Here is a 27,812-nt window from a genome sequence, read left to right on the forward strand (position 1 = left end):
CAATATGGCCGTTCCCGCATTACGCTGCCCGGTAGCTGCGCCCCGGCGCGATGACGTCACGGCCAGTGCTCCACGCCCCTTGCGGTGACTCCATTTTGTGCTAGTGGACGAAGCTGCTGCTTCTAGTTCCGGGTTGTCGGAGCCCGGGGAGAGCGGAAAGTGGAGGGAGCTGCGGAGAGAGGGTGAGGATGAGGCTGGTGGTTGTATAAAGCGGGGTGCTGACTCAGTACTGTGTTCCCTGACGTTGTGTGCAGACATGTATGTGCAGAGAATGGGGGCAGGTACGTCCTGCACACTGGCCTTTAGTTAGCTGCTGTAATGACACACATGATCTGTCAGTCTCTGTGTGTGCTGGCACCTGTAGTTCTACATCAGCTGGGGGCTGCACCATGTACCTTCATTGTGACCTATATGGGGCTCATTGAATGAAACAATGCAGTAACCCATAGCAACCAATCAACACCTGCTTTCATCATAATGACAGCTGATTGCTCCTGTGTAGCCATAGTGTATGTTGTATTGATATCTGCTGAGGGACCACAAATCCCAGCATGGTATTCCAATCACTGTATGCTGGTCTCTTTGTGAATGACTCTGATAGAAAAGTCTCATCATTTCCATGATTTATAGCTGATGAGGAACTACAAGTCCCAGCATTACAGAGCTGGCGCCTGTATACTGGGGATTTTATTTTCCATTTGTTAGAGCTAGACGGGTGATTGGTGATAATTGAAGTGTATCTAAATCCTAAATTGTTAGTCTTGGATAGTGCGGTGAGGGATTAGTAACTCTGCGTGGAGTAACTCACGCTCACCCAAGTCTATACAAAACTGTCACTTCCTTGTCCAATCCGCTGCGGCCGGGGTATTTCTCAGGTATTAAAGGGGTAGGGAATGCCCTGGCTGCAGCTGATTGGCTCGGGGAGGCCCACGCACATTACTAGTCGCCATTAGGGAGATGCACCCTCTATTTGTCCTGGTGACCACCATCACCTGGGACGAAAGGTAGGGAGAAGCCAAACTTTTAGGTTGTCACTGGAACGGGAATAGAGGGGAAATCTTCCAATGAGGGCACCTTGTTTTGGTGATTACGGTCTAAGACACATTAAAGAGATTTCTTCTCACTTCCTGTTGTGTTTACAGCACCGGAAGTGAAGAAAATCTCCTTAACAGGGCACAGAGGGGTTAAAAAAATGTCGTCATTTCCTATTGTATCCAAAATAAAATGTGACTTTTGTTAAGGGTTGGTGGACACTGATGTGTAATTGAAGGATCATTGTACTTATTGTACTTCTCCAATATTCTAAGATTTATACTCCCCACAGTCCTGCGAGAGTTGTAATGTGCGGCCCGCAGAGCGTCCAGTCACTCCTTGTGAGCATACACAATGAGAATTCCAGTCATTCCTATGGAGAGGTTGTCTGTTGTGTCCCCCATGATAGACAGCTGCTCCCCGGGAATGAATGAGATTCTGTCTGCACATGTGCAGTAGATGCCAGCGACTGGCTGGAGAGTTTTCAGTGATGGCTGCTGGAGTGTAAACCGGGGGGAGGGGGGGGGGGGGGCACACAATCTACTTTCAGTGTATAATGGTGTTTGTGGTTTCTCAAAGTGTAACTCCACTTTTGTTGAGGGAAAAAAAATCTCCAAGGGGAGAGAAGGAGGAGGTATAAAGGACAGAATCTCCCCTTGTCCATTCACAGAACACATTAGTGATGCAGATTTCTATGAATGGAGGAGGGGGATGTAAAGGACGGAATCTCCCTTTGTCCATTCACAGAACACATTAGTGATGCAGATTTCTATGAATGGAGGAGGGGGGTGTAAAGGACGGGCTCTCACTTTGTCCATTCACAGAATACATTAGTGATGAGGATCTCTATGAATGGAGGAGGGTTGTAAAGGACGGAATCTCCCTTTGTCCATTCACAGAATACATTAGTGATGAGAATTTCACTGTATTATACCTGGAGCTGTCAGTCAGTCTGAACTCACGGGCGACAGTATTATCCGCCATGTATATAATCTAGCATTTATGGCATCCCCAGCTGCCATTCGGACAAAACTCCATGTCAGAGTGTTCTTAACCCTTGAAGTGGGACTGCCCCTGCACTGTAACGGTTAACTGCTCATTGTTTTTGTGGGTGTTTAAAAAAAAAAGTTATACTCGCCCGATCCTCGGAGATGGCTGGCTGCTACTCTGGTCTCTGAAACCCGTCTCTCCCTCTGCTGCAGTAATGGTATGTCCCTTAGCATACTCATCATGTCCTATACACTGTATAGAAGGTGATGACTCGGGGATCCTTAAACTGCTGCGGGGGGGGCGTAGAGAGGCTCCAGGGACCGGCTTAAGAGCAGACCATTAAGAAGCAGGGGTGGCCCCACTGCAAGGGTTAAGAACGGTTTAGCCCGGAGTTCTGATATAACAACATTAGAGAGAGCTTCTCTGGACCAAGAGAAATGTGGCCCTTGAAGGCCCTTCTTTTCCCTGGATCTCCACTTTAACATGGCGGCTTTTAGTACAATATATGTATCCTCTCTGTGGTGTACTAAATGGGGCCACATAGTCATTTTGGGGCAGTCATGTCATTTCCATGGAGCTTCCTGGTATGCGCCTCATAACGTCAGGCGAAGGCGACTTTCATCTTACACTTCTGACAAAGGTATTTTTCTTCATATTTCCATTAACTGCGGAGGCCAGAGAATATGGGTCGGCAACCATGCACATTCAGACTGATACTACAAACCCCATCATATGTCTGGCTCTGGGAGTCAGGGCTGTGGCTGTCAGTCTTGCAATGCCTCATGGGATTTGTAGTTTCACCCCCCATGTAGTGGCAAGGTTACCTACGCTTCCTGCAGAACAGGGATAGCCTGACTTCGGCCCTTCAGTTGTGGAACTTCAAGTCCCCTGAGACATTGCAAGACTCTGACAGCCACAGACATGACCAATCAGTGATCATCTCTTTATACAAAGACATCATTGGAGGAAGAAAAGATGAGATGGGTTGCGGTGGTTCTCAGCCTTGACAATGATGGGGAGGGTTCCCATTGGCTGACCCCATGTCTATGGACAGTTCTTGGGGTACCTGGCGGGTCTTTCCTACAGCCATTCCTCAATGCTGTTAGATGTTTCTGTACTGCATCAAATTCTGTCTGTTAGGACCACCTACTGCAGGGGCAGCCAAACTCCGGCCCTCCAGATGTGGTGGAACTACAAATCCTATGAGGCATTGCAAGATTCTCCCAGCCATGACTCCCGGAGAGAGATGCATCATGGGATTTGTAGTTTCACCACAGCTGGGGGGCCGGAGTTTGGCTACCCCTGACCTACTGTGTCAGAATTAAATTTCACATTACGTGACATGTTCTATAATCCCGTTCTCCATTAAACCCGACTCGTATATAAAGACGACCTGCGCGGAATGGACATTCACTCCGAGGTTCCACTGCAAGCTGTCGGGAATAGGCGTTTGTAAGAGTCTGAATCTCTAAACTGATATGCAACCTTAACTTTCATGGCCCAATCACAGGATTGCGGCACATTGGACTGCCAACACACTTGGGTGGTGCATGCATCATTCCTGGCAGTCAGTAAGTTGCCACGCATTGCACTGCAACGCACGTCTGCCAGCGAGCTGCATGGGATGCCATTCAGGATAAATGGCTGCAATGCATGTGCAACGTGATCATGTGACTGGGCCCTGAGGGATAGTAGTCAGAGCAGCAGTGGAATGGAACACGACCTCCTTCTCAAGCATCAAAACAGTCTGAGCTGCTGGAGGGTTTACAAGTGTCAGTACACAAAGTTCACAGACCCTTCAGATGTTTCCAATGTGATCCTGACTGCACCTGTGTTGTGGCCATTTTTAAAGTACTGAGAGACTGACAGAGAGGGATCAGCCTAACAGTTTGATACTTCGTCCCTGACCGGGAGAGAATACAAACCTAGGCATTTCATCACTTAAAGGTAAGGGAGACAAAATGCTCAAGACAAGGAATCCCTATTCATGTCTATGTCCACTGTTGACACCTGAGCATTTTGTCTCACCTAGGTGTGGAAAGGCTTCATTATAACAATATAAAGGGTGGTCATTGAGATACAAAAAATGCACATTTGTGAGTGTTTACATTAAAAACTCAGCCGACCCCTTCCTGTCATGCTTTTGTCTTTAAAAAAAATATGAAGGTACATTTTTAGTAATCTCAATCACCTCCCTTAAATGAGTGTGACAGTGCAGCCTGACTACTAAAGGAGTGCTTGTTTTCTTATTATTTACCTGTATTCTCTCCCTGTTAGAGAAGAATATCAGATTTTTAGCCCAGAAGTGTTTTCTGAATTTGAGGAAGTAGTACAGTGTCTTTAAAGCTGACCTTGCAGTAAAATGCCCCCCCCCAAAACCCCCCCCCCCCCCAATCATAGATAGCTGCTTAGTGAAAAACCGTAGGAAGGAATACTTAATAAATGTACTTACCTTTCCCTCTGCTTTTGTACTTTCGGGGGAACGGTGCTGCCATTGAAAACCTTAACAATGCAGAGTAGCCCAAATCTCATAAATTGACACTGCAGAGCAGAGCAGGGGCATCTTCTTGTATGGTGCAGGCTACTCTGCATTCCCCAAAATCTCACTGGAAGGAGCTCCATGTAGTCCTTGTCTAGGTGCCAGGGGCAGAGGTCACGGGTAAGGTAAGTTTGTGTCATAAAAAGCTTTTCCCCCTAAAGTTTGATTTCTTTCTTTTTCGAAACGGCTATTAATGATGGGGTGACGCACATATATTCGGCAGACCACTTCGTGCCGAATTCCATACAAAAAAATACATTAGAATACATTAGTGATGAGGATCTCTATGAATGGAGGAGGGTTGTAAAGGACGGAATCTCCCTTTGTCCATTCACAGAATACATTAGTGATAAAGGCCCGCTTTAAAGAAGAACTCCAGGCAAAGAAAGAACTGACCTTTGCAGTGGGGCTACCCCTGTACTGCGAGGGTTAAATGCTCATTTTGGCTAGGGCACCCAAAGCTGTATTACTTACATGATCCCGACTCCTGCGGCAGTCAGCGCTCACCTCTCTGTTCCTCCGCTCTGGCTTTGGAATGTCCTTTGGCGTCCTCAGGTCTAATGCAGATCGATGGCCCTCCATAAGACATTATAATGTCAGCGGTCTTTGGACCACCAGTAAAGGGGAGAAGAGGCTGCGAGGACCGGGCTAGTAGCCTGGAGGAAGCCGGCGGGACCGAGGATCAGGTAAGTAATGCATCTTTATTTGAGTCTCCTAGACAAGGCGAGTAGTTAACCCTTTCAGTGCGGGGCTAGCCCCACTGCAAGGGTAAGTGCCCGGAGTTGTGCTTTAAGCAATAACAAAGGTGCAGAAGGAGTCACGATGGGGGATTGCTCTAAGTAGTTTATGATTGCACCTTGTTAGTGATTGTAAAATGACGCAGTCTCTAATTATGTGCGTTTTGTGCATCAGTCAGCTGTAATTATGTCACTTCATAGGTGTGATATCATTTTATTTTCAAATGTGCTGCTGTGTAATATAGTGCCCAACAATCTGCGGATTAGACATTACCGTCTAAAAACGTTTTATAATATAAAGCAGCTCTGAGTAATCTGCATGAAATATGGATGCAAACATTGCGTTCACACCGCAGAAATAAGGTATTTGTTTTTTGTATCACACACAGCATGCGTTTGTTGCGCAGGATAGTATAACAGAATGCACATTAGTGGATAGCAGCTAATGGGAAATCTCAGCAATGGAGACGGACAGCAGTAAAAATACAGACAGAGGTTCTCAACTGCTGGGTCAGAACTAATTTTTCAGTGGGTCGCCATGTGCATTCCACTGTGCTAGGTGACGGGCTTCTCAACCTCACCCTAGCACAGCACGGTCAGTTCTTGCTCCAAACCACCATTCAAAATATGCTGCTTGGTGAGGCGGGGTGGGGATATGGCTGTGGGGGAGCTCCATCCATCTGTTCATTGCTTACAGCTCCCTCACGTGTCCCGTAGTGGTGCCTGGACCGGAGTGATGTCACATTCTGGTTCCCGGCACCTCTACCGGGCGTGCAAGGGAGCTGTACCAGCATTGCACGTATGGATGGAGCTCCGTCACAGCACAGCAACCCACACTGGACCCCAGGATGAGGATCCACTACAGTTCTCGTAAGGTAGGGAGACTGGGTTCTTGTGTGTGTGTCAGTGTTTTTGAGGGCCCGTTCACACTAGTCCGGGGTAGTTACCACACAGTTGCACCTACCGCATTCTCTGTGAAGGAGGTGCGTTGCATTGCCATTCGTTTGAATGGCATCCCAAATGCACCTCCCACCCACAGTTCGATCGCCCGTACCACAATGCCGTGTGTTCCAGTGTGGTGGAACTTGGGTTGTGACTTAATGACCAAAGACAAATGTGGGTCCTGAGGTTACACAGGTTGAGAACCATAGGTGGGTTAGAACCTCTGTGTTCTTACTGGTGTGTCTCCATTGCTGAGATTTCCCTTTAGCTGTGCTCTCCCCCCCCCCCCCCAAAAACCCCCCCCCTCCTCTGAGCAGGAAGTGAGGGCTGGAGTGGGGCTTGAAGGAACTGGCATTGGGCACAAGGTTCATGGCTGCTGGAATTTGTTTAGCTTTTGCATGTTAGAGAAAATGTAAAGCTTACCTAAATTTGAATGTTAAAATAAAGGTTTGTCGGCACATTTTTTAGAGTAGGTCATCATAATAGTGGGGGCTAAAATACCTTTCCTGAAACAATCCTGCTCCAGGCTCCCCTTAGTGCTGCCCATATGTTTTAAAATGAGACTGCAGCCTGATTATGTACTTTAACTGAGAACTATCGGCAAACCTATTTTGGCATTAGTTCTCTTTTGGGTCACAGGAGGACATTTACTAATGTCCTCCTGTGACCCAAAACTCAGCATATAGCGGGATATTGCCGACAATATTGTTATGATCCGCCCGCTACCTGATTGACAGCTGGCTCTGCCTCTCTGGAGCCAGAGGCAGTTGTGCCCGCCCCCTCCCCGTCTGTCCTTCCAATGACCGCTGTTGGCACCCTTTTGGCCGGCATTACTTAATCAGCTGATTGAAGGAGATGGTCGGAAAAGCTTCGTACGAGCAGAGCCGGCAGCCAATGAGCTGCCGGCTCTGTTCGGGTATTCTGATAGTGGCCGACGGCTGCTGTCAGAGTACAATGCAAACGGGGATTCCGCTATCAACACACTCGTAGTGTTGATGGAGGAATCCGCTCTATTTTTTTTTTCTGGTTCAGCCTGCGGAGTGAACGAGAAAAATAGAGCAGTGTATGGCCAGCCTTAGCCATACTTTGGCCTATCCTCTTGTTCATTTGAGGTCATGTGACCAATACTAAAGGGAGCCTTGTGCAAGGTTTTCTCTATAAAGGTTTTCCCATCCTAGCAGGACTATTAACATAATTTTAAAGGACCACTCCCAGCATGGATGCTTATTGGCTGCCAATGCAATGAAACTACTAGTTGCCTGGCTGAATTGATGATTCTCTGGTATCAGTGCTTTGAGTCTTGACCTAACAAGAAGGCAAATCGTGTGTTCCCACTTCATTTGCTGCGTGCTTGTTACAGGCCATTTATAAAGCAGCAGTATGACCTAACCATATCTTTACCTGAAAATAACTCTAAAGCAAGTGACTCTCCATCTATTTTTATTATTGGGAGAGAGGGAGTACCGGAAAAGGAGGGAACCTATCACATGACCCTGACAGGTCATATGACAAGGCTCTCTCCCAGAGTGTATTTGCAGCATTGTGCAGAGCACACATCACAGGCTGTACACCTTTTTTATATAAAACTTCAAATCCAAGTTCAGCGTGGTGATCACGGCGATGTGCGAAGAGGGCATTTTCCAATGTCCACTTTAAATGGACCTCAGAGTATAGAAGTCAGACACTGTCAGGAAAGAGGTCCGCTTTCATTTGTTTCCCCCTAATGAAGTGTCTTTGGAGTGAACATTTGACTATAGGCCTTCCTTCACATTGTTTGTTCAGTGATCTGGATGATCAGCAAGTCATGGGGTTGAAGTCATTTCGGAGGAATTATTGCAGGTGCAGTTCTTGCCTGCACAACATCAGGCGCCATAGGGGAGTGAGGGCCCCGGAGGTGTGACCGCATAGCTCTGCCACATACCTTACTGCAAGGCAGGTAGAAAACTTCTAAAAATGTGGATCATCCAGAAAGCAAAGAGCATAACTGGAGGTGCAAAGTCTGTGGGTCAGAAGCCCAACGCTGCCTCTGGCAGTCCTTTCTCCTCATTACATACCTAGGGCTCAGACTTTTGTGGAGTTCATTTCCTCAATATGAAGCTGTAGCACGCATTCTTCACTTTTAATGGTTGACATACCCTCCTGGACTCCAATGTTTAACACATTATAAAAAGTGCTGGCTGCTAATCACATATCGGTTTTCAACTTCAATGGGGCCAGTTTACAGTTCATTCTGATAGGATGTCATGAGTACTCCCCAGAGGGCTATGCAGGAAGTGGCAGCATTGATTATGCAAATATTCCCCATTCTTGTGGATTAGTAAAGAGTGACACACATCAGCAGGAAGTAGCATACCTGTTACTGCAGAACCAATGCAGTTTGGGCTTCCCAGCTTAGATATGTGGATCGCAAAGTTGCAATTTGCATAATAGTTTGAATGATCTTCTGCCATGCACATGACAATCCCCAGGCCTGCTGATAAGTCATGCTGACACCAGGCAATGCTTTGTGGGATTGGAGGAGAATGGTGAGCCCAGGTTCTACCACCAGGGAGTGAAGAAAGCGGTGGAAGTTCTGGACTGCATTGATGGTGACACAGGTATGAATGGGCCCTAATGCTGGCAATACAATGCTTGGATTTTGGCCGAGTACTGCTGACTGAAGTTTGCGCAGTGTGTGGATCGGACGGCACCCCAACATTCGACAAAAGTTGGTTTTGAAAAGTCTTGGCCAGTGACTGCAACTAATCATCTGTACTCGCTGTTCAGGCATTCTGACAGTGGCGGGAGCAATGGTGCTGCCCTGGCAGTGCGAGGGTTAACTACTCTTTATGCCTTGGGGGATGGAAAGAGCTGTTTTACTTACCTGATCCCTTCTCTTCTGGAGGTCGGTGCTCTTCTTTCCCTCTGCTCTGGCTGTGGACTGTCCATGCAGGGCAATGGAGCCTGCATTGTACTTGATGACGTCAGCAGTCCTTAGATCATCGGAGCAAAGGCCAGTCTAGCAACCCAGAAGGAGCCGGCAGGAGCGGGGTTCAGGTAAGTAAAATAGCTTTTTCCTGCTCCCTAGACATAAATGAGCAGCTTACTCTTACAGTTACAGGCATGATAAGTCAGTGAATGGGGAAAGATCAGCTGCCTGGAGACAAGAGGTAATATTGGTGACCAGTCCTTTTACCCAGTACCCTGAAGCCTCTGCCCAACTGGACGCAACTCTGACGTCATCCCATACAATGCAGGACCAGCAGTCCTGCATTGTACTGGAGGTTGCCGAAGGCCCACCCGCATTGCGAAGCCTTGGAGAGAAGAGAAGAGCACCCATCGCTGGGGGAAGTGAGGGATAAGGTAAGTATATCCCCTTTATCATCATCCCCTATGCAAAACAACCTTTGCAATAGGGAGGGGGACCCACTTCAAGGGCAAAGGGGCAGGGAATGCCCCGACCACAACTTCTGATTGGATCAGGAGGAGGGGGTGGCAGTTAGTTTTATGTGGTCTTGGGCGAGCTGCGTTTGCACCAATCCCACCCTCATCGCTGTTCACAAGCCTACTCTATGGCCATTGGAAAGGCTATGTGGCAAGGGAAGTCAGCCGCGGATCTTCACTGGGTAGTAAAGCATCACTCGCCAGATTTGGGATGATAGTGGCATCCTTGTCGGTCAGACCAAGCTATCTTTCTTTATGTTTCTTCATCCCTGTCCTGCAATGAAAAAGGCCGCATGACCAAGGAACATTTATCATCCGACACCATGTGACCTTGACCCTCTACCTACAGAAAATGTCTATCCGGGTTTACGTTCAAGAGGGTTACTCTCACTTCCCGTCTTGCCGACAACCGTTTTGGCTGGACATTGTGCCTAGGGAACATCGACCACACGCCATACAGTGGCTGCACCAGAAATATAAAATCCTAGTTTAATTCAATAGGTGGATAAGAGATTTATTTTCAATATAATGCTTGTCTCAAATGTATATGCTGTAGTAAATAAATGCAGCTGTTTGATGTCCTGCTGAATCGAGTCGCTGCCCTTATTCCAATCTGTCACTGTCTCTTGGTTCTTACATTTGTTCTCTGCTTTCAGGCCATGATCCAGATCTCGTGGCTGTGTATTTAAGGTGAGGCTCCTAATCCTGCCCAGGTTATAGTTTTATCACCTTATTTGCTCATAACCCTACCACTGGTTGTTTATATTTTCTACAAAGTCATTTTGAAACGTTTGACCTATGCTGATCTGATTTGACAAATGCTGTTCTGTCCTTTATTGCAAATTGAGAACGCTGGGCCTGATTTGCATATTTTTGGTGCATTACCTCACATGCATATTAACGTGCATTGCAGTAAGGCAGCCCTCTGATTGCGAATGGGCTGCCAGCGTGCTTCAGCGGATCTTCTTAATTGCCGTTTCTTTTTCTAGGCTCCACAGCACAAACATGGTTCACGTCTCCAGGTTGTGGTGCTTTAGGAAGTGGTTATGTGCTCTGGGGTGCCATTCAAAATGAATAGCACGGAATCAAAGTTTTTACATGTTTCTTCAACACAAAAATGTAAATCCGGCCTCATTCGTCAGAATAGTCAGTGGCCCAAGTGCGTTAAGATGGGTATACACGGAGCAAATTCCAACTGATTTCTGAAAGGGGAACGTTACCCTTATCTTTGAAATTACAACAAATACACCGTTAGAAATGTTTAGTAATGACAGTCTACAAACACATACTTATGGATAATTGCTAGTGTTCTGTCGAAAGCTCCAACTCATCGAAATCTCCAACTACAGTTGCGGTGCGCACTGAATCTGAACCAAAACAGAAGCCAGTGGGAATGCCCCTGAGTCAAGCTTGACCACATTTCATGTTGCACCCTAAATATGAGTGGAACAGGAAATGTGGTCAAGGAGGTTGAACATGCTTTTTTTTCTATTTTGTGTAGCAATGTTTGTCACATGGAGATCCTGCCAGTGACCGCACTTCCAGTTGCAGTCCCTAATCCACTGCCTCGCAGCCTTTCTGATAGCCCTTATAAGACAACCCAATGGCCAACTGAAGGAGCTTGCACACCAGGTTGACCACGCTGCTGCTGCTGCTGCTGCTACAGTGTATTAGCATTGTTGGTCTGCAACATGAAGACCTTTTACTGGCAGGATCTCGGGGTAAGATACTTTGCAACAGATTTGCAAAAAAGGATTTGCTTAAGCACACTGTACACAATGACACATGATACCAAACATACTGCAAAATATATGTTGTGTTTACAAAGACTTTAAAGAAGAAGAAAAGTACTATTATATTGACCATTTATAAGAGCTGACTATGACAGAGTCTTGTGGCATTCTGGTACCTGAGATCTGGTATTGCGGTTATTTCTAGCCAGTAGTCATGGTATGCAGAGTCCAGTAACCCAGAATGTGCTAATTTCTGTTTACTTCACTCAGCCTAGTTAGGGCTTGTTCAGTTGAGCTACGCTGATCGACGCAGGCTCAACGCGGTCATCTGTTAACTGGCATTAGCCTGTTATCTGCTGACTTTGGGTGACAGGAGTTCATTAATGTTCTCCTGTTACCTAAAAGAGAAGTAAAGCCAGAAAAGAGATTTGTCTTTCCCACTCTGCACCCTGATCCTGCCCATTGTTTAAGACCTTTCCACCTTCCATCATTGTCAGGAAATGATGTGACCTTCTTTTTGTGTTGACCTACATTCGGACAAGAGAGTTCTGTTATCTAGAAGTCCTCCCATGCATCCTAGTGTCTGCCCACTGCTTAACCTTGGCACAAGTCCACTCATTTGTTTTTGTTTACATCTTCTTCTAAAGAAGGTTTCAAGCATCCATTGCATGTTGGTTAAGGGACGTGGTTATTTGTGTTCTTGTCTTCCAGGAATTTTCCGGGAAATCTCATAATTCCCACCTGGTTGTCTGTGTTTAGGTTTTATTTCCTTACCCGTCTTTTGTTTCTCCTTTTAATTATAGATTATTATTGAGCGGGGAGAGCAATGATTTCACATTTTTTTGGTGCTTTGGTTCCTTGTAGGAGAAAGTAATTATCTCTACTGCTCCTGTCCTGGAAAATTCATTGAAAGACATTTACTGTCAGGACCTGCAAAACCTTCCATTTTCTGCACCTAATCTCTGTGGAGGACTTGCAGCTATTGCCGGTGACAGTTCTGCTACCTGATAGGTTAGAGGTCAGACATGCTCTGGAACACAATTTATTTTTTCCTTGTTTTTGCCTCTTTGCAATATATATATATATATACATACATATACACACATATACATATATATACATATACACACATATACATATATACACATATACATACACACACATATATATATACATTATACTACTTTGGGCCCTGTGCCAAAAACAAGGAAAAAATATTAATTAGTATGTCTTCATTATAAATTCATTTGTAGCTGCTTAGTTTGTAATGCTGGAATTAATAGTTCTTTTTTTTTTTTTTTTTCTTACTACAGGATTTCAGTGGTTCCCACCCCTTGGAAGGGGCTGGTTCTGGGAGCTTGGACAGAGTAGCTTTTATCAGCAGGAAAAATGCCCATTCCTCCTCCTCCGGGGCCTCCCCCTCCCCCAACTTTTTCACAGGTAAGGGAATTTTAAAGGGAATCTTTAGTCTACTTACAGCTCTTTTTCAATATGAACACAAATGTGACTGATTTAATGTAAACAGCTTTAAAGCCCAACTCAGGCCGCCTATGTCTTTATTGGAGAGATTTCCCCTCACTTCCTGGGAATGGGAGATTTTCGCTGCATCTTACTGTACCCTGACCGCAAGAACGTTCTGATGCTGATCTATTACTAAATCGGAAAGTAGTGTTAATTTCGACAGCAAATTGCCATTTAGTTTTAGTCCTATTTTAATCATCTGAATTGTTTTAGTCTAGTTTTAGTAGACTAAAGTTTCAGTAGATTTAGTCTACTAAAATCTAGTGGGTTTAGTTAAAGAGTAATTTAAGAATTTCTCTACAATTCCTTATCTCATTATAACTCATGGAGTACACATCTGTTAGCCTGTATTAAGGTTTGAACATGCAATACAGACACAGATTTAACTGTTGTGATATATAGCATGTCTTTTATTTAAAATGTATTTTAAAATTTTAATGAAACCAAGTCTTATATAGAAACAATATTAAGTATTTTCAAAAAAGGACCAGTAATTAGATATGCATGGATTATAACAACTTGCATATGACATGCTTTATTCTTTAAAGCAGAAGTGCAACTCTAAAATATTAAAATGATAAACTATATTGGCTGTAATGCCATTGCACATATTACCTATTAGCCGTCTATTCAGGTAGTCCAAAGAGTTTAGTTCTGATTGGATCTCTTCCCAAATCGTCTCTCCCTAACATTTTAGTCTAGTTTTATTTTTGTTCTAGTTTTAGTCATCATAACTTTTTTTTTTTTAGTTTGTCACTGAAAAAGTGTCATTGACAAAAACTATGACAAAAATGATTAGTCGGCGAAATGAACACTGTCAGAAAGAGAGCAAATAGGGGCTGAATTACTGGTATAGTTACTCACTTCACATTATGTACCGAATGTGAGGCCTAATTTATCAGGGGGTGTCACCTTCCACAGATAAGTGCTTGGCTCTCCTCCAGGGACAGTTCATTTCTGTATTTCCACACCTTGCTTCCTGTCTGGTCATGATATTGCATACTTCAGTGCACAGAAAGGTATGAATCAATATAGGTAAATTCTAGTTTTTTTGATCGGTTACATCCTGCTGGAAGTCGTAGCTATGTGTTTCACAAAGCCGATACATAAATAGAAAAAGAGGGACGTGTCATTGTTGCTTAGAGAAAGCAGTCCTATTCTTCCAGCCATCCAGTTTTAACTTGTGCTGGGGACATTAGTCTGGTTGGTTGCTCTTGGCAGGATACACATTTACAATAGTTATAAATCATCTGAATGGTTTTATTTTCTGTCCCCCAGGCTAATATCGAGCCTCCGAAACTGAACCGCGATGAGCAACGGGGACGAGGGGCTCTTCTAAATGACATCTGCAAAGGAGCAAATCTGAAGAAAACATCTGGGGTCCAAGATAGAAGTGCCCCTGTGTTAGACAGTATGTATGATAGAAGAATTGTTGACAGTGGGACATTAACCAAGTACCAGCCAGTATAAACACCTTCATCATCAGGCTATTTTTCAGTTTTCAATGCTGAAAGTTTGACTAACAATTATGTAACACTGTACCCAAATAGATTATATATCATTTGTGAGACCAAGCTTTCTTTTGATGGTATTTAAAGGAGAATTATGAGGCGAGTGATTTTCACTCAGCCTCATAATCTGAGCTGACCTGTGACAATGAAACTGTCGCAGGTCGGCTTAGTAGATCGGGAAGTGAGCGAACACATACCGTCGCTCGCTCAGTTCTCGATCTATCCATGCAGAGAGCCGTGACTGTCACTCACGACTCCCTGCAAGGATTCCCCCTCCCCTGTCCGATCCTCCAGCGCTGACTGGCAGAACGCATGGGGGAGGGGGCGGGCACAGCTGGCTCTGCTTCTAGATAGGCAGAGCCAGCTGTCACTCACGCAGCTGGGTGGATCCAGACAGCATTGTCGGGATCCGTTCCGGCTGCGGCGTCTCAATATACCGCGAGCTGTAGCTTGCGGTATACTGAGCTTTGGTCACGGGAGGATGCTAGTTTGTGTCCTCCCGTTACCCTAAGGAGAACTATGGGGAAAAGCACTGACCCCATAGTTCTCCTGTAATAAAAAATTTTTAGTATATAAAGGAGGGAAAAAGACCAAAAATTTTGATGGGGGGGGGTGGGAAACAAAACCTGATGTTCTGACTGCCGACTACGTTTCTTGAGGTCCTAAAATGCTACCATAATTGTTTTGATTAGGACCATGGTTCTCAACTGGTGGGTAGTGACCCCGTGTTCAGGGGGTCGCAGTGTGCCTTCCACTGCACTAGGTGAGAGGCTCCTTAGCCTCCCCCTAGCGCAGCACTGTCAGTTCTTGGGCCGAGCAGCCATTCAAAATATGCTGCCCGGCACCGAATGTCAGCGTGGGGTGGGCTGGGGGTATGGCTGCGAGCGAGCTCCATCCATATGTGCATTACTTACCGCTCCCTCGTGTGCTCTGTAGAGGTGGCTTGACCGGAGTGACATCTTATTCTGGCTCCCGGCACCTCTACAGGGCATGCAAGTGAGCTGTGCAAGCAGTGCACGTATGGATGCAGCTACAGCACAGCAGCCCACACTGGACCCCATGCTGAGGATCCACTCTAGTACTGGTAAGGTAGAGAGACTGGGTGGATCTTAAAAAAAAAAAAAATTATACAAAAATGTAAATCTTTTTTTGGTGTGTTTTTTTTTTTTTAGGGCCCATTTACACTAGTACAGTGTGTTAATCCCAAAAGTCCCATGCGATTAATGCACTGAACCACACAATGGCATCTACCGCGCGTTCTGTTGTGGGAGATGCGTTGCATTGCCATTCACTCGAATGGCACCCCAAACACACCTCCTGCCCACAGTTTGATCGCCCGGACAGGAACACGTGGTACCATGCCGTGTGTCCCATCGCGGTGCGACTTAGGTTGTTAGTTAATGACCCAGGACAAATTTCTGAGGTTACACAGGTTGAGAACCACTGGTTTAGGACCTGGCATAAACAGTGCCACAGTGGAAGGGTCAGGACTAAATGTGCAGAACAGCTTGCAGATTTCAGTGGTCTGCGATCACTGGCACACTTATGGCATTAGTCAGTGGTGAGTGCCCCTTTAAAGCTCAACTCTGGCCAAAAACAATGTTTGGACATTTGCACTGGGAAAATAAAAGGGCACTAATGATATGTGTTGGTAGCAGCATTCTGTAAAACTCTTAGACCCCTTTCACATGGGCCTGTCAGGTTTTTGTGGCAGACACAAACGGATGCCCAATGTTGGTCTATGGGCAGCCGTATGTAAACGGACAAGCGCCTGTTTACACCCGATTACCATCGACTCTGCCCAGGTCCATGAAAACTAACGGTTTAGAGATTTGATTCTCCGGACCCGAACGTGCCGGATCAGTTTGGTCTGATGTAAACTGACACATGTCCGCTTACATCCAATTGCATCCGTGGCTTAGACTGACATGGGGTCCAGCAATTTCAGTTCTTTCCTTCATCGCAAGGTGGCGGGAAAAAAACTGTACAGACAATGATGTCACAGTGTGACATCCACTCTATATTGCTCTGATCAGGAGGAGATCTGTGCACGGATCCCCTCTGTATCAGCCCATGTGGAATGGGCCTTACTTTAATTTATTCCTTACTGTATATAGTAAGCAACGAAGTCCAGCGCTGAGACTTACAGATGCAGCTGAAGTACACAAATAATAGCAGGTTGTTCGCTCATTCATTGAGAAAACCTCTTGCGTTCTTTTCACAGTATGAAGAGCATTATGTGATTGGAGGAGGGTAAATTGGGATGTTTCACCTGCACCTCCTCCATTCACAGAACATTGTTGCATTCCATAAAAAGAATGCAAGACGTTATCTCAATGAACAAGCTGCAAAGCAAGTGACCTGCATTTTTTTTTTATTTTTTTTTTTTATCCCCTGCCACAAAGCTCTGTCTCATTTACAGGTCATGAGACCTCTGACAGCTTAATGGCCCAAACCACATAGCTAGAAGCACCCAAAAAATTGCTAAGAACAAAACAGACTATGCTGAAGTAGCCATCTATGATCCCTGATCCCATCCAACAAGTATGGAAAGAGCTGGAACATGCACTCTGGAGAAGGAACCCTTTAAACCGAAGATAGCTGGAGCAATTTGCTCAATGATGGTGTTGCCTACTTGATTTTAGCACAAAGTGGCATTTCAGATTCTTAGAGTGATGAAAGTTTTTTTTTTTCATGGTTTTACTCTAGTTGTGGTACTGTATAATTAACTTAAGTTGTTTTTGCAGAACCTAAAGGTGCAGGGGTGGGTTCTGGTCTTGGACCCGCGCTTGGAGGAGCAATGCAGCCCAGAGGACCCATCTTCCAAGGGGGAGTGCCTAGACTTCGGCCAGTGGGAACCAAGGAACCTGGTAAGAAGGGTTTTTTTTTTTTCTCATTTAAGAAGATCTGCAGCACATTTTAAGGCCTGGTTCACACCTGGGCGTTTTGTAGCGCGTTCGAACGCTCTGCAAAACGCTCAAACACCGAAATCCCATTATTTCCTATGGGTATGGTTCACACCTGGGGCGTATTACAAGCCGTATCAACGCTATCAGTGGATACCACCGCCTGTGTAAGGGAGTTTCACAACTCTCGCAGTAAAAAAACTCCCCACCAAATTCTAAGATTGAACCCCATTTCTTCCAACCTCCTGTTGTGTCACCGTGTTCTCAATACAGTTTTCGGATTAAACCCTTGTTCTGAATATTTTGGTCTCCATTGATGATTTTGAAGACTGCAGTAAGGTCCCCTCTTATTCGCCTCCTTTTTTTTTTTTTTTTTAAGGTGAATAAGTTTAAATTTTAAAGGCTGTCTTCATAACTCGGACCTTCTATCCCTTTTAATTTTGTAGTCCTTCGCTGAACTATCTCCAGCTTGTGGACATCCTTCCTGAGAGTTGGTGACCCAAACTGCACCACTTTAGTACCCTCAGATGTAACCCGTCAGGTCCTGACAGGGTTTTTTTTTATGCACCCTCCTCCCTCTTTTAGTGTGACCATCCTGTGAGGGCTCTCTCATTTCATTGACGTTTTGCTGCGAGCTTGTTTGGCTGATCTCCTCCTCTTATTATGGTACCATCGTTTCCCTGGATTGGAAAGATTAGGATTAGGAGTCTTGAATCACCTGGTCCCTTGGTCATGGCAGTTCTCCTGTCGTTCTAGGGTTCTCCACAACTGGTTCAGATTCGGGTGCTGGTCTTTTAGGTACCTTTTGTGTTCCAGACTGTTCTCAGTATTTTAGGTCTGTCGGTGGCTGTTGCCCATACCTCAGTTGAACTGCTTTTGGATGTTCCCACTGTATTCCTGTGTCCCTTAAAGTGACATTAAACCCTCAGATTTTTTTTACATAAACCAATACTGTAATGTGTACCTTACTGTAATCCATGATAGTTTCCCTTCTCTTTGCTGCTCTCCCTTTTTAAATCCTCATATCTTCTCATGCTTGGGGAGAACTTCCCTTTTCAGCTCAGGGCCTCTTCCTGTAGTGCTGGCTCTGGTTACAAGCCTATACAAACTTATACACAGACACCGTGTATCCATTCCAGAGACAAGGCAGTCTGCTGCAAAACAGAAGTTCTGCCCAGCATGAGAACAGATACAGATTTAAAAGGAAGAGCAGCAAAGAGAAGGGAAACAACCATGGATTACAGTAAGGCGCACATTACAGTATTGTTTTATGTTAAAAAATCTGAGGGTTTAATGTCACTTTAATGGATGTTGAAGCATCCGCCTTCAATAATGCGGACTGAAACTTGCTGAAAGCTTTGCAATTTTGTCAATTAGATGTACAAATATGTCTTTCACGTACTGAAGCCCGTATGTACAAGGCCTTAGTGTTAGAGTATAAAACATACTAGATCGTCATATTTATAGATAAAATTCTGGAAGTAGGGGGGAAAAATAAAAAAAGTACTGGGAGGTAGGGGCCTTTGGCAAGTGAGACACCTGCAATCTCTACTGCCAAAAAAGATTCTTCCTCTCTCTGTCCCCCAGGCGATTTTATTTTTGTGTACACTGTATGGCGCATACTTGCACTGCATCATATTCTTTGATATAAAGCAAATTAAAAACTGTTGGCTTAGCCTGCGGTTGTTTTACTTGTAGTATTCATGGAGTAAACACTTTGACATACCCATATCCACTGGTGGGTGAGCTTACAAATGTGTATATATAAAACTCGATCAAGGAAACTGTGACTCTGAAAGTATGAATAACCTAGGGTCAGAGGAAAGTTTGAAGTTATGATCTGCATGTGTCTTCCTGATCAGTGACTCAAGAAGTATAAAAGTGTTGGATCAACATAGCAGCCAAGACAATAGCTTTATCTGCTGGAAAGTTTAGCAGTGATGTGCTAAAGTATCTTCTCAAAAAAATGTTTTTCTAACAGTTAGCAGTCTGTGTAATGCACCACTACAGACAAGTGTTTACTTTTTGCCATTTATTATTTATTTTCAGAAGGTCCATCGGGTCGATCTCCTCTTCAAGGCTCCTCTGCACGAGCTGCTGCTCCTCGCCCTCCAGTTGCAGGAGGTAGACCGCAGGATGACTCTGACAGTGGCAGCAATCGATCCTCGCCACCAGACGTTGGCCGAGCACACAGACCGTCCCTGCCTGATCTCACGCGACCCCCTAGCACGACCAGTCCTGGCATGAAGCACAGTTCTTCTGCTCCTCCTCCACCACCTCCTCCTGGACGACGACAAACAGGACCTGCTCCTCCTCCTCCACAGGACACCAAACCATACAATAGGGACAAGCCCTTGCCGCCAACCCCAGGACATCGTGCCCCTGCTGCTCCTCCAGTAAAGCCTCCACCTTCTCCTGTCAATATGCGGGCCCCTTCTTCTCAGGGACAGCCTCCTCCACCACCACCTTACAGGCAACCACTTACTTCTGTCAATGGACCTCCCAGTCCAATAAATGACCAGGCACCAGAACTACCACAGAGGCACAACTCACTTCATCGGAAACAGCCTGCTCCAGGAAGAAATTTGGCTCCCCCTCCTCCTCCTTCAGCCAACCTTTCTCCAGGTGGTAATAGACCACCACCTCCAAATAGAGATCCCCCAGGGAGAGGACCAGGTAAGACTTTCCATAAGTATAAGTCTATATTTAAGCAAAGCTAAAGTCCGCATCAGGTAGGTGGGCTCTTGCCAAAAAGTGCAGGTATGTGCTATCGCTTTATATTAAAGGTATAAAACAGCCATATGTCAACAGCAGTTGCATAACCAAGTACACAACAAAGTGCTGAAAAAAGAAAAAACTGCCTGGATAGTTTGTAACATTGTCTAAGTAACTGGGCTTTTATGGGAACAAAAGTATGCAAATAAATTATAAAATGCATATAATGAAAGAGAAGGTGTGGAAACTGAGTGATGTAAAGTAGGGGTGAGGTGTTTGGTTTAGAGAGTGATGGGGGGGATATGAAAAGTTTGAGCATTAGGGTATTTGAATAGCAATAAAATATCTTAGGGAAATTATTTATTTTCATTCTATAACCTCTCTCTATGCTAAGAAGGTTTTGACGTTGGTACCAGGACTGTTCAAATTTGGGGGCACTATCTCGCAGGGTGTGGGTAATCTCCATCAGGCAGACATGTTCTGTTTTACGAAACCAGTACTTAGGCCTCATTCACACGAGAAAAGGCCGGCACTTACAGCTCTGTGCTGCGTGCAGGGCCGTATCGGGCAGCTCCTGGGAAGGACAGGTGCTTCGTGTGATTAGTACGTAGCCCCTGTCCTTCTCTATGGGAGTACGCGGCCATACGCCGCCCTATGCTCACCTGCCCTGCACGCCCGTGCGGGTGTCCCTACTCGTATGCTGACAGGAGGGATCCTGTCTGCGTCCGAGCCGGGACACCTGCACCCATATGGGCCTGCACTTGGGGTGAGCGTAGGGCGGCGTATGGCCGTGTACTCCTATAGAGAAGGACAGGGGCTGCGTACTAATCGCACGGAGCTGTACGTGCCGGCCTTTTCTCGTGTGAATGAGGCGTTGATCGACGGAACGGTGGTAGTGTTCTAGTATAAGTGTATTAATATTTTAGCTGCATTTAATAACTGGGGTAGTACTGACCATTTGACCATTTGTAGTGAGTAGTGGGGAGGCCCAAGCAGTGAAATAAATTGGTCAAAGGGTCTATTGGTAAATAATTTCCTGTTATAATACAGATATAGCTTGCATCCTTAGCCCAGAAGTGGTGGTCAGGTGGCAATGCCACCAAAGATGATTCAAAGTTCCTTCCAAGTCACGCCCCCTCCATAATTTTGAGGAATGTGATATAAACATATAGTAAAAAGTAGAAATCACAAGCACTCAACCTGTAAGCGTGAAATGTTTATTTTATGAACACCATGTCACATGTGTCATCAAGCCAACTTTTCGGGGGCCGCGTAGGGTCTCTTCTTCAGGGGGACATAGTGACAACAAGGCCAGTGCAACATCAACCTTTTTATAATGGCAAAATACACCAAAAGAAGGGGACGCGGCCATGCAGGCTCATGAGCACTGCCATTAATCTCACCTTTTTAAGAAACATTATTTTTTCTGCAATCTGCCAAAGATGGAAGATGCATTTGGGAATTGTCAGTATTATTTCCTATTGGTTATTTAATGTTCTGCCCATGTGTTTTGTTTACATTATGGCAGGATTTGAAGTCCTTATGAGGTCATGGGCTGGTGCTGCGTTCATTTGGTATATTTTGCTACTATACAAGGTTGATGTTGCACTGCCTTGTCGTCACTGTCGCCTTGAAGAAGGGATCCTGCGTGGCCCCGAAACATTGGCTTGATGATGCATGTGACATGATGTGTTAATAAAAGCGGTGATATTTCACGCTTTCAAGTCGAGTGCTGGTGATTTCTACTTTTGGCGATTTCTGCAGGTCAGCACGTTATACGGAGTGCAGGTGACTCACCATCATACTAGAAAAACAAATGGCTCACCCTAACAGGATACTATCTAGATATCAAACTTTATATACTTTAGCATAATATATTTCTGCTAGAGGAAGTGTTTGCAGCACCATTTTTGATTTGATTTTTTTTTTTTTGCTCCTCCTTGAAGTGTGTGAAATTCCTCTGTGAGCTCATTCAGGTACTGCTCTTGATGGGTTTCTCAGACCCTCAACAGCAGATTAGGTGGTCACAGTCCTGTGATCACAGCAAGAGCTGATCACTGTGATCGCAAAGCCTGTGTGTTACAAAAGTGATGCAAGGTATCTCTGAGGAGAATACTGTATTCTCCTCAGAGATGCTAAGTATCAAAGCCCCTGTAAATAAAAAAAATAACCCCTTAGTGCCCCCTAGTTAAAAATAAAATTAAAAAAGGGAGAAAAAGCTTAAAGAAAATACGTTTTAATAAAAACATAAGAAAATATAGTGCCGAGGAGGCTATTAAAGATTTAGGAGACACACATACTACATTATAAAATTATTCCACACTAAAATTGTATTTCACTCCATGTATTTTGTGACGTAACTCCCACAATTACCTGAAATCCCAGACATATGATATACCCTAAAAAACAGGACAAATAAAATAATTTATTATGAATTACTTTCTGTAAGCTACACTAATTATGTACACATTATTATTCTTATTGCCAAAGCTGAGAAAAATGTGGGTCCTTTTCGCAATTTTTGTTTTGCATTTTTAATGAGAAAAAATAATTTATACATGCATATGGCATGTCAAATTAAAGCCCCTTTTGTTATTTACAAAATGGTATATAATATGTGTATGTGCAATACATAGGGAAGATATAAAATATGGTTAAACAAAAACGTAGGAAAAATGGCAAAATTGCTCCGGTCCCCAGAAGCGAAAACATTTTCTGAAGCTGTGTCACTAGGAGGTTAAGAGAGGCATATGGATCGCACTGAATAAGTCCCGTTATCTGAGGGGTGAGGTAGATGTCCAGGTATATTTAACCTGAAAATGGGGGTAAGTATTTTAGACTTTCTACTTCTGCTCTGGAGGATGTAATATTCAACTAAAGTTGATTTTAAACTTGGCTATCCTGCCAAGTCTTCTACGCAGAACCGTTAAAGAGATCAGTGGTCTCTGTAGGAGAATGTTGTGGACATATACTAGGCTGCTAACTTGTGCTAGTGGCCATCCACATCAACCCCTTTTGTATCCGGGTTGTTTCTAAGTGTAGTCAGAAGAGGCTCCAGGTAGAGGACTAATAGGAGGAGTGATAGGAAGGGTGACAGGCAGCAACCCTGCCAGGGTGCAGGCTTAAAAAGGGAGAGAGAAAGCCGTTAATTGTGGATCTAGGCCAATGTGCTTAGTCGAGTCTATCAAATGCTTTTACAGCATCTGAAGGGTAGAGCTTTGGTGAGCATTGGCATAGTGTATGAGAAAAATTGCTCTCAGGGTATTGTCCCTGGCTTTCCTACTACAGACCAATCCCATTTGATCAGCCATAGTTAGTTGCAGGAGCAAAGACTGTAGTCTGTTGGCAAGGACTTTTTAGTACTATTTGATTTTGTTGTACCGGTATGTTCTTATTAGATATGCAAGCATTGCTTCTTAAGTAGTGCTGTACAGTGTACCTCTCTGCAAGGATTATGTTTAGCAGAGACTTTAACTAAATGCCTGATATACAGCTAGAGGGGGAATCTGTTTGTTTGTAATTCATTATTGAAATTATAGTACAGTAAGCAGGTAAAATTTTCAGTGCCCGTTCCCACCCAATGCATTGGGGCTGCGAGGGATTTTTTACCAGTGCAGCCGCAATACAGGACAAGGCAATGTGCCTTGTTCCAGATGGGCTCAGTGTTTCTGGTGTTTCTAATGTACGCCATGCATTACTTTTTTTTTCAGCGCAGTGCGACATGGGATAAGTTCTAAAGATATAAAGGAAACCATGCAATGCTTCATGATCAGCACATCAGGACTGTGCCGGGCAGGCACAGTTTCTCTTTTATAGCTGACTTTTTTTTCAGTTGTATATTGCATCACACCCTCTATTTAGTAATACTAATAAATCTCTCCTGACTAATGAAATGCTTGTGTTATGTAAGGACAGGTGTTTTGTAAGGACAGGAAGATCATTAAGAAGCATTTTATTTCCTGCTATTTTTTATTTTATTTTTACAGCTGTGCATATCATCTTGTCATTTGTGAAGACAGTTTTTTTTATTTTTATTATTATTATGTTGACTCTTGAAATGATTACCTGGCTCTCCTTTTTTTTTCTTAGGCTTCATTCCTATAATTTTTTTTATTTTATATGAAAAATGGTACTGTTGGATATTAAGGCATGTCAGGAATGTATTGCATGCAAACTTAAAGCAACCGAGTTACGGGTAGGTCCACCTTAACCTTTAATCTTTCTTTTGCAGCTCCTCCTCCGCCACCACCTATAGTTCGAAATGGTGGTCGCGATCCGCCCCCTCCTCCTCCTCCCTACAGAATGCATGGGGCAAGTGAAGCCACTCCGAACCGGGTCAAGCCACCCCCACCTCCATCTCGAACTCCTTCTGGACCTCCTCCACCTCCTCCTCCTGTCAGAAATGGACACCGGGACTCAATTCTTGTTGGCAGGTCTTTTGCTGGTAAGTTTCTTTAGTCACATCCGTGTGTGGCAAATATCACAGTGTGCATAAACGCACGCAACTAAGTGCGGTTTAGCGAGACACATGTCAGTTTAGATCAGATTACCCCCCGATCCGCCATCGAAAAAATCGCACAGTGTGAATGGGGCCTTAGAATACTCAGCATTTCCCTGGATTGCTCTGGAAGAATGCTGATGTCACCCTTGTGTAGGCAAGAAGGGTAAGGTGAGTATATTTGATAACTTTTTCCCCTATAGGGTTGTTTTCCGGAAGGAGGGGGCCCTGTTTTTTTTAATTTTTTTTTTTAAGTGGACTTACTTTACTTGTAGTGCAACATGCACTTAAATGCATGTAAATTCCTCTCATTTTACGTCATCCGTGCCTCATTGACATTTTTGTGTTGTAGCACAGGGCACCTTCTTTATTAGGAAGGTGTTTCCTCACTTCCTGTCCCGGAGATGCCAGGAAAAGAAATAGGGGAAGAGTTTGTCCCCTGGACAGTAATAACATGGTCATATGTTCTAACCCTTCCCCGCGCTTATAAAATGTGCTTTTTTTGTTTTTTTTGTCTGCATTCTCATGGTGGAAATTTACAATCAATTCCTGTCTTGGGGGGGAGCTTGTAAAATCATGAACATTAATGCACGTTTTAAATATGCAGATTAACTGATCTGTAGAGGTGTGAAAAGGCCCTTTTGTAGCACCAAAACATATGAAGCAGTGTTACTGCATGTGCGTAGTTGTGATAGGGCCTTAGACTGGTTGGGGAATGCCGCAATCCAGCAGCCAAAAGTATTTCACTTAAAGGAGAACTATGGGGTTAAGGCTTTTCCCCATAGTTCTCAGGGTAACGGGAGGACACAAACTAGCGTCCTCCCGTCACCCTAGGCTCAGTATACCGCGAGCTGTATAATGCATTCTTGAATAAATGTGTTTTAAATCCTAGATTGTCATTATCTGTAAAAAATAAATTATGACAACTGGACTTGCTGTCTCTTTCTTGAAGACGTTTCACTGATCATCCGACAAGCTTTCTTAATTCAGAAGACCAGCAAAACGTCTTCAAGATAAATACAGCAAGTCCATTTGCCTTGATTTTTTTTTTTTTTTTTACAGATATACCATGACCTGGATGAATGAAAACCTTCACAGACTAGATTGTTTGGTCTTTTTTAAGTGTTGTGCACTATTATATTTGACCCTAAGGTATTCTAATACCTAGGAGAGGAGGCGTGTGATAAAATAATTGGTAATGAGTGACTTTTATAACCTACCTTAACATTAACTTTTATGTATTGCAGATGACTTTGAGTCAAAATACACCTTCCATTCAGTTGATGACTTTCCTGCTCCAGAGGACTATAGACCTTTCCAGAAAATCTACCCCAGCAAATCGATCAGAAGTGAGAAAATAGTTGTTGTGAACAAATTGACATCGTCTTTCACCCAGGCAGATAGTTACATAGTTCTTCATTTTCCTTGCCCTTCTGAATTGCTGACATCGCATAGGTAGCTTCAAGCTGCTGCACTTCATTTCTCTCTTAATCGTGTGTTTGGGAATATACGTCAGTCAAGAGTGAACTCTAGTTTCATCATCATTTCTTACTTTGTGCTTTTTATCTTGTGGCAGTGTTGGCTTTTTATAGTTAATAATGGCCACTCTGCTTCTTATTTAAGCAAGATTTCTACTAGGGATGCACTGAAATTTTGGGGGAAAATAGTACTATGGGCAACAATACAAAAAGGCCAAAAATGCAGTGCATTCCCAGCTTCTCCTCCCTGCTGGGCACTAGCTGCAAACTTTGACTTTGTGTCCCCTCTGATTCCCCATTTCTCTACTTTGCCTGTGTCGGCAGATGCAGCGGGGATCGGAGGGGAGACAGAGCCGATCCAGCTGCTGGCTCCCAGCAGGTAGGAGAAAGCGGTCAGGCCGAGCAGGGCAGAAAGCTTCGTCAGTAGGAGGCAAAGCTTCGGGATTGGTAAATATGTTAAATATTTACAGAACCTTCGAACACAGAATGGTCAGGACTGATCACTTAGTGTTTATAAATAACTGAGGACATAGTGATTACTATGTCCCCAGTTATGAATGAATAGGAAGTGCTATACATCACTTCCTGTTCATATATGAATGGGGACATAGTAAATATGTATTCTCTGCTCACTTTATGAATGAAGAGGAAGCAGCTCAGTACAGAGGCTTCCTGTCCATTCATGACTGGGTTGATAGTAAATATTTACATGGGGATGCATGGGAACAGCAACCATCGGACCAGAAGTCATGATTCATCACTCTATTTCCCTAGTGTTTACATATAGATCTTTGTAATATGTGAAGGGTCATATAGTTTAGGATTTCAGGCATTCATAATTTATGTATGATGGGTGTTCTGCCAATTAGACAAATCTACTGTCATATGTCCTGGACATCAAAAAAGTAGCAGTTTGCCTGGTTTTCAATTCAGTTCATTCATCACTTCTGACAAGGGGCTTCCAGTAGGTAGTTTGTGTCCTTTCAATCTGTTTAAATGCAAATTGTAATCTCTTATTTACCCATCCTAATTTTGCCTTTCAGCAATCCGTGGTGCTCCTCCCCTGCCTCCCATCCCGAGGTGAGACCATGTCGTCAGTCTGCTGCCTGGACGGTTTATCCCAGCCCCCCCTCCTCACCTGCCTCCTCACACCTTGCAGAAAGGGGCCGCTCTCGCATGAAAACATTTGTGAACAAAACGAAATTGGGTCTCTCCCCCCCGCTGCCTGTCTATGCATTCCACATCCTTGCCTCGGGCACAGCCTTCTTCGCTTCTTGCACGGGGAGGGGGTTAATGTATGGTCTCATCTCCTGGGTGCAAACCAGGGAACTGCATCCAGCACTGCTTTCCGTCTTATCCACATCAAAATTAACGGATCCTCCCTTTCGCAAATGCCACGTCAAACTGAATTTTATATGTCCATAGGAAGAGGGCTCCAAAATGTAGAAGGAACAATGAATATATACTGAGGAATACACTACAGAGAGGACACACGGCCAGGACAGATCTACATCCTCTGTTTCTGGTCTTTGCCTCCCACAAAGCACTTTCTGACTGTTACCCAAATACGATGGGCAGATCCATTAGCAGGCTCCTTGGGGGAACTGCGGAGCCTGACTCAAGTCGGTGGAACTTAGACTCGGGATGTGGGCTTAAAATGGTTGCCACTGGGCAGCTGGGAGACTGTATTGTCCATATCGCAGCATATGGCAACAATAAACATTCATGCAGGGTGGCTGGAGAAGACGCAAGAAAATAGGAGGAAAGTGCCAGATTTGACCGATTCT

General features: G+C 44.4%; 1 protein-coding gene across 1 annotated transcript; it reads left to right on the forward strand.

The window, feature by feature from the left end:
* Positions 1-27,786, forward strand: WIPF2 (WAS/WASL interacting protein family member 2). Its single transcript, XM_018566426.1, has 9 exons — positions 1-182; positions 10,320-10,353; positions 12,710-12,836; positions 14,196-14,328; positions 17,176-17,307; positions 19,387-20,010; positions 24,281-24,493; positions 25,795-25,896; positions 27,069-27,786. The coding sequence occupies exons 3-9, from the start codon at positions 12,786-12,788 to the stop codon at positions 27,107-27,109; spliced, it is 1,296 nt and encodes a 431-aa protein (XP_018421928.1). The 5' UTR covers positions 1-182; positions 10,320-10,353; positions 12,710-12,785; the 3' UTR covers positions 27,110-27,786.
* The last annotated feature ends 26 nt before the right edge of the window (positions 27,787-27,812 follow it).

The sequence above is a fragment of the Nanorana parkeri genome, unplaced genomic scaffold (assembly GCF_000935625.1).
Source record: "Nanorana parkeri isolate BGI_ZX_2015 unplaced genomic scaffold, ASM93562v1 scaffold948, whole genome shotgun sequence".
Taxonomy (NCBI): Eukaryota; Metazoa; Chordata; class Amphibia; order Anura; family Dicroglossidae; genus Nanorana; species Nanorana parkeri.

Bases quoted from the DNA above. Each gene is read 5' to 3' on its own strand.
- WIPF2 (XM_018566426.1), top strand. From the start codon at position 12,786: ATGCCCATTCCTCCTCCTCCGGGGCCTCCCCCTCCCCCAACTTTTTCA. The intron at 20,011-24,280 runs GTAAGACTTTCC...TTTCTTTTGCAG, and splicing joins TCCCCCAGGGAGAGGACCAG to CTCCTCCTCCGCCACCACCT. The intron at 24,494-25,794 runs GTAAGTTTCTTT...TATGTATTGCAG, and splicing joins TGTTGGCAGGTCTTTTGCTG to ATGACTTTGAGTCAAAATAC.